Here is a 19834-nt window from a genome sequence, read left to right as displayed (position 1 = left end):
ACTAGTCAAAATAGTTTCTTCTGCAAAATCATCTACCTGTATTTTGGATCCAATTCCTACACGTCTACTCAAGGAAATCTTACCAGAAATAACCAAGCCTATTCTGTCAATAATAAACTCCTCTCTTAGCCTTGGATACATCCAAAAAACTTTTAAACTTGCAGTAATTAGACTGCTGATTAAGAAAGCTAACCTCGATCCCTGTGAATTATCAAACTATAGACCTATATCGAATCTCCCCTTCATATCTAAGATCCTGGAAAAAGTGGTAGCAAAACAATTAAGCTCTTATTTACATAGGAATCATCTACTTGAAAAATTTCAGTCTGGTTTTAGGCCACATCGCAGTACAGAAACAGCACTATTAAAAATTGTAAATGATCTCCTGTCATTCTCTGACAAAGGAAATGTGTCTTTGCTAGTCCTTCTTGACCTTAGTGCAGCATTTGACACAATAGACCATTCTATCTCAGTCTACTACATAGACTAGAAAACCTTGTAGGGGTAACAGGAACAGCTCTTTCCTGGTTCAGGTCCTACCTCACTGATCGCTATCAGTTCGTTAATGTAAAGGGTGAATCATCTGTCCTTGTAAAAGTAAAGTATGGTGTTCCACAAGGCTCTGTTTTAGGACCTATATTATTCATAATATATATGCTACCATTAGGCTCCATTATCAATAAACATGGCATAAACTTCCACTGCTATGCCAATGACACTCAGTTATATGTATCAAGCAAACCAGATGATAAAATTAAACTTAGCAAGATTGAGGACTGTGTAAAAGACATAAAAGGCTGGATGTCAAGTAACTTTCTCCTTCTTAGATAAAACAGAGGTCCTGCTTCTTGGTCCAAAAGCAGCTAGAAACAAACTGTCTAACTTAACACTTAAAATCTCTCAGTTGCATCAAGCTCATCTGTTAAAAATCTTGGTGTTGTGATAGATGCTGATCTGTCCTTCGACGCACATATAACTAATACCACTAGAACAGCCTTCCTGCATCTCTGCAATATCGCTAAATTAAGAAATGCAGCCAGAGTCCTCACAAGAACCAGAAAGTTTGACCATATCAGCCCAGTTTTATCAACCCTGCACTGGTTACCAGTTAAATTTTGCACTGATTATAAAATTCTATTATTGACCTATAAAGCTCTAAACGGACTCGCCCCTCAGTACCTGAGTGAGCTTCTCTCCTACTATGAACCATCACGCCTACTTAGATCACAAGGTGCTGGCTTACTACTGGTACCTAGAATTAATAAAGTTACATCAGGGGGGAGAGCTTTCTCATACAAAGCCCCCCAGCTCTGGAATAATCTTCCTGCTAATGTTCAGGAATCAGACACAGCCTTAGTTTTTAAGTCTAGGCTAAAAACTTACTTGAATAGTCAAGCATTTGGTGATTAGTCTTCCCTGTCAGGTCTAGACCTGCTGGAGTCTCTGCTGCTCTGTTTTACTGTAATCTGTGGTCAGCCTCTCTTTACAAAACTGACTCTGTGTTTTTGTTTCCTTTCTCTGCCGAGCTGATCAGCTGCCCATCTTGTGCGCCTGATGCTGTTGCCTCTTCTGCCTTGATTGAGTGCTGCTGCTCACCAGCCTTCTGGACCGGTTTGACCACCACTGAGCTTCTTGCTTTACAACGCTGTGCAATCCTCACCCTCAGATCTTTCTTTTCCCACTTTATATTATAATACATCATACTAATAATGTTTGCTATTCGGTGTCGACCGTAGGAGGATGGGTTCCCCTTCTGAGTCTTGGTTCCTCTCAAGGTTTCTTCCTCTTTTAGGGAGTTTTTCCTTGCCACCGTCACCGCTGGTTTGCTCATGGGGGCTTGGACCTGGATTTTCTTTTCTTTTCTTTCTGTAATAATGATTGTCCTGTAAAGCTGCTTTGTGACAACATCTGTTGTAAAAAGCGCTGTATAAATAAACTTTGCTTTGCTTTGCTTGCACATATAAACACATTTATAACATGTTATAATGCATTCATAAGGCATTATAAACATCTTTATAAATATTTATAAAAATAATTACACTGAATTACACATTATAACCATGTTTATTATACATTATGAATTGTTAAAATAATGCATGATTAGTAGTGTTAATAACATGTTATACTGTCAGTGCCAAAGAAGCCAGTCCCAGCTTGGAGAGCGTAAAGATATTTACCGCTGGTGCTGTTAGGGCTGCATCTTCAGGGCTTCAGTCCTAAATATTCAGACGCTCCAAACAGCATAATATTGGATATGCAGTGTTAAGTCAGTGCCAGGCTAACGGTGGTTATTCAAACGGTTATTAACGGTGGACATTCAAAGAAAGTGTTACCAGTTAAACACTACAACTCACCTGTTTTGGCACAGTTGTTATTCATCCGTTGTTATTTCCTGACCACAGACCCACATTAGATATTTTTAGGTGGTGGTCCACTATCAACCTAGCAATGACACTGACATTGATAAAAAAAACCACCACCCAAAAAATATCTGCTCAGCAGTAGTCCTAACAAACCTGTGTTGATCTCCTTGGAGTAAAAGGAGGCTCGTCAAACAGATGAGCTACAATCTCTAACTAAAACCTACAGCGTGCAGCTGTTTCTGGTGAAACTGCTAATGAGTGTAGCTAGAAGGTAGATGTTACTAATACACTCAGCACAGTGAACATGTAGCTCACTGAAATAAAAGTGTATTGAATACAATATGAGTAGCTATTATTATGCATTTTAAGCAAAACAGTCCATCTTGGAGGTAAAGCCAGAGAGGCCAGGTTGAGACGGTTTGGACACGTGTTGAGGAGGAATAGTGGATATATTGGGGAAAGAATGTTGGAGATGGAGCTGCCGGGTAGAAGGAGAAGAGGTAGACCTCAGAGAAGGTTTATGGATGTAGTGACGGTGGACATGGAGATGGTTGGTGTAAAGTAGAGGAGGCAATGGATAGGGCAAGATGGAGGCAGATGATCCGCTGTGGCGACCCCTAAAGGGAGCAGCCGAAAGAAGAAGAAGAAACAAAACAGTCCATCTAGAAAAACACCTGAAGCTTTCATTAGGCCTGGGCTGACCTGTGGGAGAAGCTGGATATGATGGCCAGTGGATAAAGAGACAGAGTCAGCCCCAGGTCACTGACGGCCAGGTTGATGATGAAGAACTCGGCCGGTTTCAGATAACGCTTCTTCTTGTAGGAGACATACAGCAGTGTGCTGTTCCCCAGCAGTGAGCAGACTCCTGCAGAGAGAAAGAAAGACAAAAACATGTATTAGTTCAGCAGTAGAAGCCACAGTTATCACCAGCTTCAACAAATTCAGGTTGCAATTTCATATTAAGAACTTCCACTTGTGCCTCACTGAAACTTAGGAGCTTTCAAGCTTTCAAGTGATACCATACTTCTGTTTAGAAGTAGTCCAGGAGATTTGTCATCTGTTAATTGATGAAGTTATTATTGTGCTTAGTCTTGTTTTGTGGGTGGAGTCTATTTTTCTGTCATTTTTATAAAAAAAAGAAGTTCAGATTGAATGTAAATTGAATTAACAATGTGTCTATTTTGGAAAAAAGTACAAGCCGTAAAAACTGGCAACAAGACATTTCATGTTTAGTTTTTCTTTTTCCAATATGTTAAACCCGACAAATAAATACAAATTGCCCACAGAAATTTGCAGAAAATGCCCTACTTAGTTTTATTCTCTGTAGAGGATGAGCTAGCTTATTTACACTTGTGAACGTGTTTGGGATTACTTGGATCGTGAGAAACAGAAAATGCAAAACCAACTTCTAAGACTGAATTTTAGAGGTGCGGAAAAACACCCCTGCAGATTTTTCCTAAAAAGAATGGAAGCTGTACCAACATTTGACGTCTGACATGGACTTTATGGAGTTTTATACAACAGTTAGGTCCGGGCGAGCAAGCTGATTGGCTGAGAAGCGTTCTAACCATGCGGGTTATTTTACCATAACATCACAGGTTTTTCACACAATCACCACTATCACTCTGCTGAGACGCCGTTTCTAAGCAACGGCTTTGACAGCTGTAGGAGACGCTCAAGCCATTTGAACGTTTTTGCTTCTTAATTTGCGGCAGAAACAGAAAACAGACACTTTTAAGATCACATTTGAGCCGATTTGGTCAGACTCTGAAGATGAGACTACACTGAATTCCCAAACTGTAAGTTGGTCAGTTGGTTTGAGAAGCTGGAGAATGAACTGCCGGCTGTGCAGAGAGTAGGTGGAGCTCGTTACTGTGACGCAGCAACAAGCTGCTTGTTAAGGAGCTATAATTTGGTGGAAGGAACTGAACATTAAAACATATTAAACAGCTGTGATGATCTATGGTGACCAAATCGCAGCCTTGATGTTATTTCACGATAACACACTCCCTCTCAACTCTTATTGCTTCTATTGATACGCAGAAGTAACAGAAGACAGTATCTCGTTGAAGCAAGAAAAGACTCATCAAACCATGCCTACAACCATCATTCAAGCATGGTGGTGAATCAGTTTGGGGATGTATAACAACATCTGGAGATGGTGATTTGTTTTTGATTGAAGACATCATGAATGCTGATAAGTACATTTCTTAAAACATCGTGCAATACACTCTGGATATTACACAATACCACATAATACTTCCTTAAGATAACACAGCCTGAATCAGGCCTGGAATGCACTCAGATATCCCCTGTTTGAACATGTCACCCCTAAACGGTTACAGGAGCCTTTCAATTGGACAGCTTGGAGAGAGAGAAGCAAAGGAATGTGGTTCCTTTCATCTGGATCCCGTTTCATTTTTTACCTTTTTCCCCACTCTGTGTTAATCAGTGCCCAGCGGTAAGCTACAAGAATATAGACACATCCTCAACATGCTTTCATGATCCTGATCAAAGATTTTCAGGAAGGGCTGGAGAGCCTGCATCATCAGCATGTGTGATTATGTGTGTACATACACGTTCATATGTGAGTGTGTGTTTAAATATGTCTTTGATTTTCTGATGGACTTCATTGAAACTGGACTTCAAAGTCAGTTCTGTCTTTTGCATTTAGGCTTCTTCTCTCACCCTTAGTGTTCTCGGTTGAATGAGAAGAGGAACACATAATGATGTTATGAAATCATTTAGCTTAAGATGCAAGTCAACTCTTGTCTCATGCTCTGCATTATATAACAGATGTAAATGAAAAAATAGGACTATTTAAGAGCTGAAGACAATCTGCTCCATTAGTATTGGCTGATACAGAGTACCGACACCAGTATTAATCTCTATATCTACTCTAACTAACCTGTAAGTCCTGATATCTATACAATTACGTTTGTAAAATAGTTTGTATTTGGAAAAATCTGTTCTGCATCACAAATAAAATGCTCAACATAGCTATTTACTGTATAGACTTTGTATTTGCTATTAGATAATGAGTAATATAAACATGTTTAACATCTATATTGTGCAAAACAGTTCAAAACAGAGCTGAACACTATGCGGATAAACCCGTGGTGTGAACACATCAGCACACAGCTACTTCTCAGTCTCAAAAACAGAGCTAAATATTATTTCGCATCCAAATTTCTAAAGTAATTTGTCTCATCCCTCCTTCTTGTTCACACACACTGTATCTCTGAGTGTCAGTTCAGTAATTATCACCGTTGTTCATGCTGTTGATATCAGCACGTTCAGTGGTTCTGGCTTGGTTGAAATGATGGGTCTCAAGACCCTGCTGCTGAGTGATACAGCTGACCGATGGAGGCACACTGCATGCCAGGCTAATGAATGCACAGCCCTGCCTAGGGAGCTGCTATGCCAAAGGCTAATTTGAGGCTAAAGGCTTTTTATGAGTTCTGAATCTAAGGAATGAGACAGATTACAGCCACATTAGAAAAACAGAGCGATTACTGGCAGGATCATTTTTAAACCACATACACAAACATTCGCATTTTGTCGCCATATTGAATGAGAGTTAAGTCACATGAGTCACATGTGTCGTGTAGAATTGAAGAGATTTTCATTTGGGGAAGGACCAGGGAGAGGAACTGCTGGTAGAGAAACTTGAAGAACAAGCCCCCTCACAAATGCCAGTCACTTAAAGTCGCTAGAATGACCGCAGTTCTCCTCTTTGTCTTGTGGTAAGTAAAGCCATCCTGGTGAATTTTTTTTTTGATTGACTCAGAAGAGGAAGAAATGACAATGTTATGAAAGCATTTAGCTTGTTTTAGATAATAATAATAATAAGTTACATTTATATAGCGCCTCTCACAAACCCAAGGTCGCTTCACATAGCGTGGGCAAAAAAAAAAAAAAAAAGCAGTGGAGGAGGAAGAAAAATGTGCATTAAAGAGAAATGTCTTTAAGTCAGATTTAAAAGAGGAAAAAGAAAAGAAGTCCCTGAGGGACTGATTAAGAGAATTCCAAAGTTTGGGGGCCATGGCACTAAAGGACCTCCCTCCCAAGGTGGAAAGTCTGGTGCGTGGAACAGCAAGTAAGTTATTACAAGAAGACCTCAGAAAGCAAGAAGGAGTATAAGAGGTCAGCAGTTCTCTGAGGTTGGGGGGAGCAGGTTATGCAAGGCTTTGAATGTGAGTAGTAAGATTTTAAACTTTATACGGGACGGGACCGGTAGCCAGTGTAGCTGAGAGAGAACAGGGGTGATATGAGCTGAACGCTTAGTGTGGGTGAGCACAACAGCTGCAGAGCTACTGTAGCTTTTGGATAGACTTTACAGGGAGACCAACAAAGAGGGAGTTACAGTAGTCAATACGGGACATAATGAAGGCATGAATCAGAGTTTTGGAATCTATATCAGACAGGAACGGTCGGAGATGAGCAATGTTATGTAAATGAAAGAATGCAGTCTTAGTGAGGAATTTGATGTGCAGATCAAAATTAAATGATGAGTCGAGTAAAACTCCAAGATTTCTAACGACAGGTGCAGACTTAACGAGCAGGCCATCAATACTAACTGAAAAATTGGATGACTTTGATAGTAAATGTTTAGGGCCAAAAAGTAAGACTTCAGTTTTATCAGTGTTTAACACAAGAAAGTTATTATGCATCCAGAGCTTTAAATCAGAAATACAATCAATTAGTGTACTGGGAGGGAATCTGAGCATGTTTGTGCACTGAGATATAACTGAATATCATCAGCACAACAATGAAAGTTTAGGCCATGGCGACGAATGATCTGGTCAAGGGGTATAATGTAAATTAAGAAAAGTAGGTGTCCAAGAACTGAGCCCTGCGGGACACCACATGTAACAGGAGAGGTGGAGGACTTCTGTGGACCTAGTATGATAAACTGCTGTCTATCTGTAAGATACGACCTGAACCACTGTAAGGCTGTGTCAGTGATACCAATAGAGAAAAGGCGAGAAATGAGAACATCATGATTAACAGTATCAAATGTTGCACTTAAGTCAAGGAGAAGTAGACTATTGAGAGAACCACTGTCAGCAGAGTGGAGAAGATAATTAACTAGAAGAGAGAGAAGATCGTTAACTGAGAAGAGCTGTCTCAGTGCTGTGGGAGTACAGAAATCAGACTGAAATGGCTCGTAAAGGGCATTATCACTGAGAAATGTCTGGAGTTGGGAAGCAACCACTCTTTCCATTACTTTAGCTAAAAATGGAAGGTGTGAGATGGGCCTGTAATTAGAAAGAGAAGTCGGGTCCAATTCAGGTTTCTTAAGTATCGGAGTAACTGCAGCAGTGTTAAGGGCAGTAGAAACCAACCCAAAAGAGAGACATGAATGTATCACTATAGCAATTGGGCTGTTGATTACAGATGAACAGGCCTTGAGTAGAGGGGTGGGGGCAGGGTCAAGCTGACAGGAGGAAGCATTAGACTTAGAGATGGGTTCAGAGACAGAAAAGGAGTCAACAGGTGTGAAACAACTTAGCTTTGTGTTCAAAGTAGGAAAATCAGTAAAGGTGAAAGACTGAGAAGCAGAAGGAAAGAAACTATAGATCTGATTAATCTTCTTTTCAAAGAAATGTAGAACAGCCTGACATTGCTCAGCTGAATGGGGGCACACTGACACAGGAGCATGGAGGAGTTTGTTAACAGTTCGAAAGAGAGTTTTTGGCCTAGACTAAGCCTCATTTATGATGGAGGAGTAGTTGGAGTGGGCAGTATTAAGGGCATCCCGATATTTGTGGGAGAGTGGACAGTAAGGAAAGTTTTTTTTTTTTTTTATGAAGGCGCTCAAGACACTGACCAATGGCCATCAGTACCCTTAGTTCAGGGGTGAACCAAGGACATGAGTGGGTGGCAGGGAGAAGTCTATTCTTAAAAGGGGAAAAATCATTAAGCAATCCAGAGATCAGAGTCATTATAAAAGGAAACCATGCTCTCAAGTGATGATAGGTTATGTAGATCAGACAGGGCTGAAGGCTGAAGAGACGCAGCAAACAGATTGAGATTGACAGAATATCATGACAGACAACAGAGATTTTTTTGGAGGGGGGGGTAGAAAAATGAAAACTACATTCAATGAGCTTATGATCAGAGGTACCGGAGACTGGACCAGAGACAGAGATTTCATTCAAACTAGTGGAACAGAGTAAATCAAGAGTATGACCATGAGTGTGAGTTGGAAAATCAACATGCTGCATCAAGCTGCATCAAGGAACTCAGATGTGAACGAGCATTCAGTATCAACATGGATATTAAAGTCACCAAGCACAATTATGGCAGAGCAAAGAGATGAGATGATTGTGAGGAGTTCATTAAGTTCAGACAAGAAGCTTGCAGCAGGTTTGGGAGGGCAATAAACTAACAGGAACAGTAAAGGTGAGGAGGAAACAACCTTCAAGGCAATATATTCAAAGGTTGTAGTACTGAATAGGGAAAGTTCTTTGACCGTTAAACTGGAATGATGAACCACAGCCAGACAACCTCCTCTCCCTTTTAGTCAGGGTTTTGAGAGATAACTGTAGCCTGGGGCGTCAGGGACTACTTAAATGTAGGTAGTCACCGGGTTGTTGCCAGGTTTCCGAAAGAAAAACATATCCACTTTTTTCTGGGTCGTTGATTAACGAGGCTTTACTGGTTATGGATCATGCGTTAAGATGGGCAAGGTTAAAGCAGCGACGGCTGGGAAGAGAAGGTTCAACCAGTTTTGAAAGTGGATAAAGATGGTCATGATTTACTCCACAGATGTCTTTAGTGTCACGCCGGCAAGCACGATTATATGTCCACATAGTCGGTATCCGCACATCAGAGCCATCACAGTCATAACTAAACGAGGGACCTCTTTTTGAACGGTGGGTGTAACGTGGACATCGAGGAATTCCAAGTGTCCAGCAGAGAATATATGACGCAGAGTCCAAGCGCGCATGACAGTCGAGTTGTTTAAGTTCGGTTCGTGAGTATTTATCCATTACCAGAGCATAAATGCCAGAGCTCAGACCACGCACATTAGCCAACCAAAACCCCCTACACCAACAGATGCAGTCATGATGCAGGAGAAGAGGAAGAGGGCTCGCGCAGGTGAGAAGCAGGTATATCATAGGCATTATCACAAAGCAAGATTCAGCTTGCCAGTTGAAAATAGAGAGACAAGTCCATCGATACTGGAGAGTATATGTACCAAAAGTTCCGCAAAGGGAAAGAAAAAGCAACCACAAGAAAAGCAAAGCACCGGCAAGAAGCGGCAGGCAAGCGTGCACAGCGTACACTCAAACCAGATCTGCATGCAGGTCAGCTCTCGTCCCATGCTCCCAAGCTTCATAGAACCACTTTGGGTTTAGTTGCAGTGATGAAGCTCAACTGAACAACTTTGGATTTAGTTCGAGTGATGAAGCTCCACTTAACACCTTTGGGTTTAATAGGAGTAATGAAGCTCCATAGAATAACTTTTGGTTCAATTGGAGTGATGAAGCTCCACTGACGAACTTTGGGTTTAGTTGGAGTGATGAAGCTCCACTGAACAACTTTTGGTTTAGAAGGAGTGATGAAGCTCCACTGAACAACTTTGGGTTTAGTTGGAGTGATGAAGCTCCACTGAACAACTTTGGGTTTAGTTGGAGTGATGAAGCTCCACTGAACAACTTTTGGTTTAGAAGGAGTGATGAAGCTCCACTGAACAACTTTGGGTTTAGTTGGAGTGATGAAGCTCCACTGAACAACTTTTGATTTAGAAGGAGTGATGAAGCTCCACTGAACAACTTTGGGTTTAGTTGGAGTGATGAAGCTCCACTGAACAACTTTTGGTTTAGAAGGAGTGATGAAGCTCCACTGAACAACTTTGGGTTTAGTTGGAGTGATGAAGCTCCACTGAACAACTTTTGGTTGATTTAGAGTGGCGAAGCTCCACTGAACACCTTTGGGTTTAGAAGGAGTGATGAAGCTCCATTGCACAACTTTGGATTTAGTTGGCGTGATGAAGCTCCACTGAACACCTTTGGGTTTAGATGGAGTGATGAAGCTCCACTGACGAACTTTTGGTTCACTTTGAGTGGTGAAGCTCCACTGAACACCTTTGGGTTTAGAAGGAGTGATGAAGCTCCATTGCACAACTTTGGATTTAGTTGGAGTGATGAAGCTACACTGAACACCTTTGGGTTTAGAAGGAGTGATGAAGCTCCACTGAACAACTTTGGGTTTAGTTGGAGTGATGAAGCTCCACTGAACAACTTTTGGTTGACGTAGAGTGGAGAAGCTCCACTGAACAACTTTGGGTTTAGTTGGAGTGATGAAGCTCCACTAAAGAACTTTGGGTTTATTTGGAGTGATGAAGCTCCACTGAACAACTTTGGGTTTACTAGGAGTGATGAAGCTCTACTGAACCGCCTTTGGATAAAATAGACTGATGATGCTCCAACACATTAAGGACGAGTTACAGCATCATCCAACACCAGTGCCCGACACACAAATCTTTGGCTGAATATAATAAAATCCCAGCAGGTGTGTTCCAACATACAGTAAAGCTAAAGAATAGTACTGCAGCAATAGGGCAACGGCAACATATTACGGCTGCTGATTTGAGAAGAAAAATGTTGGATGAGCATCTTTGGACATACAGCATATCTTTCTGTTGAATACAGAAGCCCAGTATCTTAAACACAACGTAACATCACTTACCAAAAACTGTGTAAACAACAGCTATTGTGATATCTGCAGCCTTCGGTATACTGGACAGAAAAACAATGTCATCGGGAAGCTTCCCCATCTGCAAAACACACACATATTAAAGATTACGCCTGGATTAAAGAGGATAACCTGAGATATCATAAGCATGAGGTTCATTCAGCTGTTATCTGCAAAGTCACGTATGCTTATTCAGGTAACACACCCCACAATAATGGGTGTTACTATTGGCATGATTCAACAAACACTGTCAGTGTGTCCCATTTCAGGGGCTACGTCCTTTGAAAGCTGCATTTGAATTCTGATTGCATTACAGTGATGCAACCTAACTAGTCCCATTTCGAAGGCCCCTTCATACGTGCCCAAGGAATGTGTCCTTCTTTTCCATAGCAAAGAAGGATCCAACGGGTGGATCCTTCACCAGCCAACATATTCCGGAGTGCAGTGTGCCAGCAAGGATTCGAGAACATGGTGGCATCAACGGAGAAGTGAACAGCGGCTGAAGAGACACTTTTAAATATATATATAAATATATGTGTTGGGTTTAAACTGAGGCAAATAGCTAATGATACAAATGTTTAAAAAAACACTCATCCGTAGCTGGTGGTGAAGCATCACCAGCACTAATAAGTGAAAAAATAAACAACTTCTTTAAAATAACTTGACAGAAGCGGTGTTTCATGACGAACGGGTAAGGGCATGAGCAATGACGCAAACAGAAAATCTGCTGTCTCATTTCGGTTCTGCCTTCACGGGTCTACGCAGCCAACGCAGGGGATCCAGGCCCTGAATAGGGACACATTGTGTTTCACACTGGGCCAGATTCATAAAACACAACGACAAGTTCACCGTGATGGTAAAAGCAAATAGTGTGGTTTCCTGATTCCTAAATGAGGATGGAGGAGAGAACAGAGGAGGAAGAAGATTTGCTTGAGCAGGATTTTAGATTGGCAGATTTAACTGGCACCGTGCTTAAAACAACCTTTTCTTCCTGCATTAAACTGAATGTTTGGTGAAGCCCTCTCCTGTGTGGAAAGCAGGTTTAGCTTGTAATTCAGATAAGTGAAGGGTAGTTTGATTTATTCATACATTTCATTTGGTGACTTACAGTTCAATCATTTTACACAGGTAGGCAAAGGTGGTGTTAGGAGTCTTGCCCAAGGACTCTTATTGGTATAGTGTGGGGTGCTGCCCAGGCAGGGGATTGAACCCTATTCTACAGCAAAGAAGACAGAGGTGTTACCCACTACACTAACCAACCACATTTGAGATGTTGAGACTGTAATTACATGACTCTCTTTGAAGGTAAATGACTTATATATACACACACACACACACAAAACCTTGTATCTCCAAAATGGTAACTTTGCAGAAGACATACTTTACTTTAATTGTAAGTCAATGCAACCAGACATTTTTACAAGTCATACTGGGTCATTTTTTTCAGTCCATTCATCATGAAATATACACACAATGTAAATGACAACAGACATCTTCAAATGATGTCAAAAAACTGAAAAACAAAGGAGGTTTTGTCCTGACAACAGCTATACTTTGTTTCATTTACTTTCCTTTCATTTTTTATTTCACTTTTCTTTCTCTAATGTGAGTGTATCTTTTATCTAATCTGAAATATTTCCTGAAAAATAAATGATTTTTCATTGATTCATTAATGAATGAGTGAACAAGAGTGAGCGAATATATGGAGAGAATTTAAGATAAACAGTAAATGTATTATGGCTCATAAGGATGGATGCAGTGAGCCCACTGGTGCTTCAGAACACTGAGCTGAGATGCTCTGCCCAGCAGGATTCCCTCACTGTCCATGAAGGCGGCTCTGAGCTTGTGCTGCTGATGCGGAGCTCAACAGAGGCAAGAAAGAGAAACTAGTGCATATACTCGCTGTCCATGAGGGAGAGGAAATGCTAATGAACCAGTGGATCCTCAAATATTCACAGTGCAAGCGAAAAGCTCAGTCCACAGTACAGACCCTGAGGGTGATGCTGCCTTCCACACTCTCAGATGAAAAGATACTAAACTGTCACTGGGGCAGTGCCCTTCTTGTCAGTGGGACGGGACCCTCAAAGGTACATCTCAGTACCTCTAGTCAGGGAACGTATTTGTACCATAATCCACTGAAATGATATTTTCTAAGCTGTACTGATTTTGCATATTTATGGGTCTAGACAGACTTTGACTTGTAAGACATTTCACAGTAATTTGCTTTAACAGGAAATAAAAAATTGCTTTCCAATTTTTCAAATTTTTAAATATTTACAGCAGAATGCCATGTCAATCCTTTAGATATTAGCAGGCTGTTTTTCTTAGTGTGCCTTTAAGGCTAATATTTATACAACTTCTGTGGGCAGAGCTGAAGAGCTGTAGGCTGAATAGGTGGACATATGTAAATGTGTTGCTTTTTGTGACATCACAAAAACAATGAACATTTCTATTTATGGACTGTATGGACTGGTACATTTTGAAACAATGACATATTTTCATCTAGAAAATCAATAAAGTAAGTGCAAATTAGAGTGAGACAGGGACAAGACGGAGTCCAAATGAGAGTGAGACTGAGTCAAGACCAAGTCCAAACATGAGCAACACCAGGTCAAGTCAGAGTCCAAATGAGAGTCAACTCTTAGTCCAAGTGAGAGCAAGACTGAGTCAAGACCAAATCCAAACATGAGCAACACCAGGTCAAGTCAGAGTCCAAATGAGAGTCAACTCTTAGTCCAAATGAGAGCGAGACTGAGTCAAGACCAAGTCCAAACATGAGCAACACCAGGTCAAGTCAGAGTCCAAATGAGAGTCAACTCTTAGTCCAAATGAGAGCGAGACTGAGTCAAGACCAAATCCAAACATGAGCAACACCAGGTCAAGTCAGAGTCCAAATGAGAGTCAACTCTTAGTCCACGTGAGAGTGAGACTGAGACAAGGTGTCCAAATGAGAGTCAGATAGAGTCCAAATGAGAGCGAGACTGAGTCAAGACCAAATCCAAACATGAGCAACACCAGGTCAAGTCAGAGTCCAAATGAGAGTCAACTCTTAGTCCAAATGAGAGCGAGACTGAGTCAAGACCAAATCCAAACATGAGCAACACCAGGTCAAGTCAGAGTCCAAATGAGAGTCAACTCTTAGTCCAAATGAGAGCGAGACTGAGTCAAGACCAAGTCCAAACATGAGCAACACCAGGTCAAGTCAGAGTCCAAATGAGAGTCAACTCTTAGTCCAAATGAGAGCGAGACTGAGTCAAGACCAAATCCAAACATGAGCAACACCAGGTCAAGTCAGAGTCCAAATGAGAGTCAACTCTTAGTCCAAATGAGAGCGAGACTGAGTCAAGACCAAGTCCAAACATGAGCAACACCAGGTCAAGTCAGAGTCCAAATGAGAGTCAACTCTTAGTCCAAATGAGAGCGAGACTGAGTCAAGACCAAATCCAAACATGAGCAACACCAGGTCAAGTCAGAGTCCAAATGAGAGTCAACTCTTAGTCCACGTGAGAGTGAGACTGAGACAAGGTGTCCAAATGAGAGTCAGATAGAGTCCAAATGAGAGCGAGACTGAGTCAAGACCAAATCCAAACATGAGCAACACCAGGTCAAGTCAGAGTCCAAATGAGAGTCAACTCTTAGTCCAAGTGAGAGCGAGACTGAGTCAAGACCAAATCCAAACATGAGCAACACCAGGTCAAGTCAGAGTCCAAATGAGAGTCAACTCTTAGTCCAAATGAGAGCGAGACTGAGTCAAGACCAAGTCCAAACATGAGCAACACCAGGTCAAGTCAGAGTCCAAATGAGAGTCAACTCTTAGTCCAAATGAGAGCGAGACTGAGTCAAGACCAAATCCAAACATGAGCAACACCAGGTCAAGTCAGAGTCCAAATGAGAGTCAACTCTTAGTCCAAATGAGAGCGAGACTGAGTCAAGACCAAGTCCAAACATGAGCAACACCAGGTCAAGTCAGAGTCCAAATGAGAGTCAACTCTTAGTCCAAATGAGAGCGAGACTGAGTCAAGACCAAATCCAAACATGAGCAACACCAGGTCAAGTCAGAGTCCAAATGAGAGTCAACTCTTAGTCCACGTGAGAGTGAGACTGAGACAAGGTGTCCAAATGAGAGTCAGATAGAGTCCAAATGAGAGCGAGACTGAGTCAAGACCAAATCCAAACATGAGCAACACCAGGTCAAGTCAGAGTCCAAATGAGAGTCAACTCTTAGTCCAAATGAGAGCGAGACTGAGTCAAGACCAAATCCAAACATGAGCAACACCAGGTCAAGTCAGAGTCCAAATGAGAGTCAACTCTTAGTCCAAATGAGAGCGAGACTGAGTCAAGACCAAGTCCAAACATGAGCAACACCAGGTCAAGTCAGAGTCCAAATGAGAGTCAACTCTTAGTCCAAATGAGAGCGAGACTGAGTCAAGACCAAATCCAAACATGAGCAACACCAGGTCAAGTCAGAGTCCAAATGAGAGTCAACTCTTAGTCCACGTGAGAGTGAGACTGAGACAAGGTGTCCAAATGAGAGTCAGATAGAGTCCAAATGAGAGCGAGACTGAGTCAAGACCAAATCCAAACATGAGCAACACCAGGTCAAGTCAGAGTCCAAATGAGAGTCAACTCTTAGTCCAAGTGAGAGCGAGACTGAGTCAAGACCAAATCCAAACATGAGCAACACCAGGTCAAGTCAGAGTCCAAATGAGAGTCAACTCTTAGTCCAAATGAGAGCGAGACTGAGTCAAGACCAAGTCCAAACATGAGCAACACCAGGTCAAGTCAGAGTCCAAATGAGAGTCAACTCTTAGTCCAAATGAGAGCGAGACTGAGTCAAGACCAAATCCAAACATGAGCAACACCAGGTCAAGTCAGAGTCCAAATGAGAGTCAACTCTTAGTCCACGTGAGAGTGAGACTGAGACACGGTGTCCAAATGAGAGTCAGATAGAGTCCAAATGAGAGCGAGACTGAGTCAAGACCAAGTCCAAACATGAGCAACACCAGGTCAAGTCAGAGTCCAAATGAGAGTCAACTCTTAGTCCAAATGAGAGCGAGACTGAGTCAAGACCAAATCCAAACATGAGCAACACCAGGTCAAGTCAGAGTCCAAATGAGAGTCAACTCTTAGTCCAAATGAGAGCGAGACTGAGTCAAGACCAAATCCAAACATGAGCAACACCAGGTCAAGTCAGAGTCCAAATGAGAGTCAACTCTTAGTCCACGTGAGAGTGAGACTGAGACAAGGTGTCCAAATGAGAGTCAGATAGAGTCCAAATGAGAGCGAGACTGAGTCAAGACCAAATCCAAACATGAGCAACACCAGGTCAAGTCAGAGTCCAAATGAGAGTCAACTCTTAGTCCAAATGAGAGCGAGACTGAGTCAAGACCAAGTCCAAACATGAGCAACACCAGGTCAAGTCAGAGTCCAAATGAGAGTCAACTCTTAGTCCAAATGAGAGCGAGACTGAGTCAAGACCAAATCCAAACATGAGCAACACCAGGTCAAGTCAGAGTCCAAATGAGAGTCAACTCTTAGTCCACGTGAGAGTGAGACTGAGACAAGGTGTCCAAATGAGAGTCAGATAGAGTCCAAATGAGAGCGAGACTGAGTCAAGACCAAATCCAAACATGAGCAACACCAGGTCAAGTCAGAGTCCAAATGAGAGTCAACTCTTAGTCCAAATGAGAGCGAGACTGAGTCAAGACCAAATCCAAACATGAGCAACACCAGGTCAAGTCAGAGTCCAAATGAGAGTCAACTCTTAGTCCAAATGAGAGCGAGACTGAGTCAAGACCAAGTCCAAACATGAGCAACACCAGGTCAAGTCAGAGTCCAAATGAGAGTCAACACTTAGTCCAAATGAGAGCGAGACTGAGTCAAGACCAAATCCAAACATGAGCAACACCAGGTCAAGTCAGAGTCCAAATGAGAGTCAACTCTTAGTCCACGTGAGAGTGAGACTGAGACAAGGTGTCCAAATGAGAGTCAGATAGAGTCCAAATGAGAGCGAGACTGAGTCAAGACCAAATCCAAACATGAGCAACACCAGGTCAAGTCAGAGTCCAAATGAGAGTCAACTCTTAGTCCAAGTGAGAGCGAGACTGAGTCAAGACCAAATCCAAACATGAGCAACACCAGGTCAAGTCAGAGTCCAAATGAGAGTCAACTCTTAGTCCAAATGAGAGCGAGACTGAGTCAAGACCAAGTCCAAACATGAGCAACACCAGGTCAAGTCAGAGTCCAAATGAGAGTCAACTCTTAGTCCAAATGAGAGCGAGACTGAGTCACGACCAAATCCAAACATGAGCAACACCAGGTCAAGTCAGAGTCCAAATGAGAGTCAACTCTTAGTCCACGTGAGAGTGAGACTGAGACACGGTGTCCAAATGAGAGTCAGATAGAGTCCAAATGAGAGCGAGACTGAGTCAAGACCAAGTCCAAACATGAGCAACACCAGGTCAAGTCAGAGTCCAAATGAGAGTCAACTCTTAGTCCAAATGAGAGCGAGACTGAGTCAAGACCAAATCCAAACATGAGCAACACCAGGTCAAGTCAGAGTCCAAATGAGAGTCAACTCTTAGTCCAAATGAGAGCGAGACTGAGTCAAGACCAAATCCAAACATGAGCAACACCAGGTCAAGTCAGAGTCCAAATGAGAGTCAACTCTTAGTCCACGTGAGAGTGAGACTGAGACAAGGTGTCCAAATGAGAGTCAGATAGAGTCCAAATGAGAGCGAGACTGAGTCAAGACCAAATCCAAACATGAGCAACACCAGGTCAAGTCAGAGTCCAAATGAGAGTCAACTCTTAGTCCAAGTGAGAGCAAGACTGAGTCAAGACCAAATCCAAACATGAGTAAGTTACGGGCGAGTCCAAATGAGAGGGGCACTGAGTCAAGTCTAAATGTGAGCAAGACCAGGACAAAACTAAGTCCAAATGAGAGCTAGACTGAGTCAAGTCTGAGTCCAAGTCACATTTTTTTCTTTTAACAATGCAAGTAATCCTAATTACAAATGTAAACTCATAAGTCCATTAAACTCCACATCTCAGATGTCCAGCTTATAATATTCTAGTATAAATGTTCTTCTTTGTCTATTTCCTTTTCTCTGTAAAAGCGCATTGACAGCTACACGTCCTTTCAGACCCACAGCACTGAGTGGTCTTCTCACAGTGGAAGGATGGACAGAAACACCTGTGGATGTTTTCAGATCTGAAGCAGCTTGATCTTCTCCTCTCTCTCAGAGATGAAAGCTTGAAGTGCTGTTTATCCGATGGGGGCAGTTTTGGCAATTTTGTCAATTTTTGCTAGAAATGAAATAAATGAGGGGTGGTCTCTGACTTTACATGTACAGTACATTTTCAGCTTCAGCAACTAATGTACAAACGACACACATAATTCCATAGCATAATGTGCTAAAGCGGCATATTATCGCATAAAATATTAATATACATGTATACTTAGGTCCAATGTGAAAAATGTGACTACATGCTATTTCATGCTATTTTATTCCGTGCTTACATTCACTTTATGTCACGTGTTTACAGTGAATATGTGCTGTTTTAGACGCTTATGATCACATGTGAAAGGCGTGTGACTTCTCTGAGGGGAAAAAATACTGCTTTGTAGCTACTGGGTTACAAATAGGCAGCATTCACTGCTGTCGTATGCAAAAGTTTAATCAAATGATGTGTGTTGTTGCTTTTCTAAGTGAAAATAAGTTATCACACTCCCTACAAGGAGTCAATTGTGACACTTTCTGCCTATTTTAGTGCGCAAAGAGTTTAAAATATTGGGCAAAATATAATATTAAAGGTGTGCTAACTATTGCACACACCACTGTCTTGGCAACATGTTAGACTTGGCAAATAACTGGCATTAAACTGTGCAGACGCGTGTTCTCTGTAGCAGATTTCTTCACTTATTTTCACTTAGAAAACCAGCAAAAACATGCAATTTGACCAAACCTCTGTCACAGTTTGAGTGCAAATTTGATTTGTGAGCAACCAAAGGGAACCACATGTTGGTGAAACCCTCAGCTGCCTCAAAGAGAAGGCAGACAGGTGACTATATGCAGCATCTACACGTGTAAGCCTGAAAGCTTCCAACAGGTTAATAACAATGAGGATGATAATAATAATGATAATAATGATAATAACAGATCCTACCATGAAACCACTGAGAGGATAAGTGCAATGTTCTTAGAGATGAACACCTTCATGAAGATGTCCGGTGTATCTGAATCCAAACACATCCATCCTCAGTGCTCCACTTTCCAGCACGCGCAGCTCCTCAGTGCACGCGCACATCCTCAGATTAAACGGTACAAAAGCCTGAAAGACTAAACACCTCTCACTGACCGCAGGGCAGCACGCGGAGATACACTGACTCACCTTCTCTCCTGTTCATACCGGTGACTCAGAGCACCTTACTGACCATCAGCCAATCAGAGCCCAGCCATCTGAGCTCGCAGCAGCATCACTCTCTACTCCACCACTCCACACTGGCAGTGTGTCCTATCAGAGGGTGGAGAAAGAAACCACTCCAGTCTGTTTCCTTCACAAACCCTAAGATCATTCACATCAAACAGAGGAAAAAGCAGCCTGAGTCGTCTTCTCCCTCTGCCACTCTGACAGCAGGGTGTCAGCAGTCTTGCTTGGTATATTTTTAATGACTAATTTTCATGAGATTGTGACTTGGTGTCTCAAAACAGATGATTTCTTTTCTCTAAAGTTATGATTTATTATCTCTAAATACTGACTTA

The 19834-nt window shown here is 41.9% G+C and overlaps 1 protein-coding gene across 1 annotated transcript in view; it reads right to left on the bottom strand.

Moving 5' to 3' along the window:
• LOC108439313 (opsin-5-like) overlaps positions 1-19377 on the bottom strand; it is a 33420-nt gene extending 14043 nt beyond the window's left edge. Inside the window, exons 1-3 of the mRNA XM_017717637.2 lie at positions 19239-19377; positions 11064-11151; positions 3066-3228 (exon numbers count right to left, since the gene is read on the bottom strand). Of these exons, the coding sequence (XP_017573126.2) occupies positions 3066-3228; positions 11064-11151; positions 19239-19241 (254 nt within the window). The 5' untranslated portion in view covers positions 19242-19377. The remainder of the gene's footprint in view (positions 1-3065; positions 3229-11063; positions 11152-19238) is intronic.
• Between the last annotated feature and the right edge of the window lie 457 nt (positions 19378-19834).

The sequence above is a fragment of the Pygocentrus nattereri genome, chromosome 2, assembly GCF_015220715.1.
Source record: "Pygocentrus nattereri isolate fPygNat1 chromosome 2, fPygNat1.pri, whole genome shotgun sequence".
Taxonomy (NCBI): domain Eukaryota; kingdom Metazoa; phylum Chordata; class Actinopteri; order Characiformes; family Serrasalmidae; genus Pygocentrus; species Pygocentrus nattereri.
The sequence above is the reverse complement of the archived record's forward strand: the minus strand, read 5'-3'. Positions and strand labels throughout refer to the sequence as shown.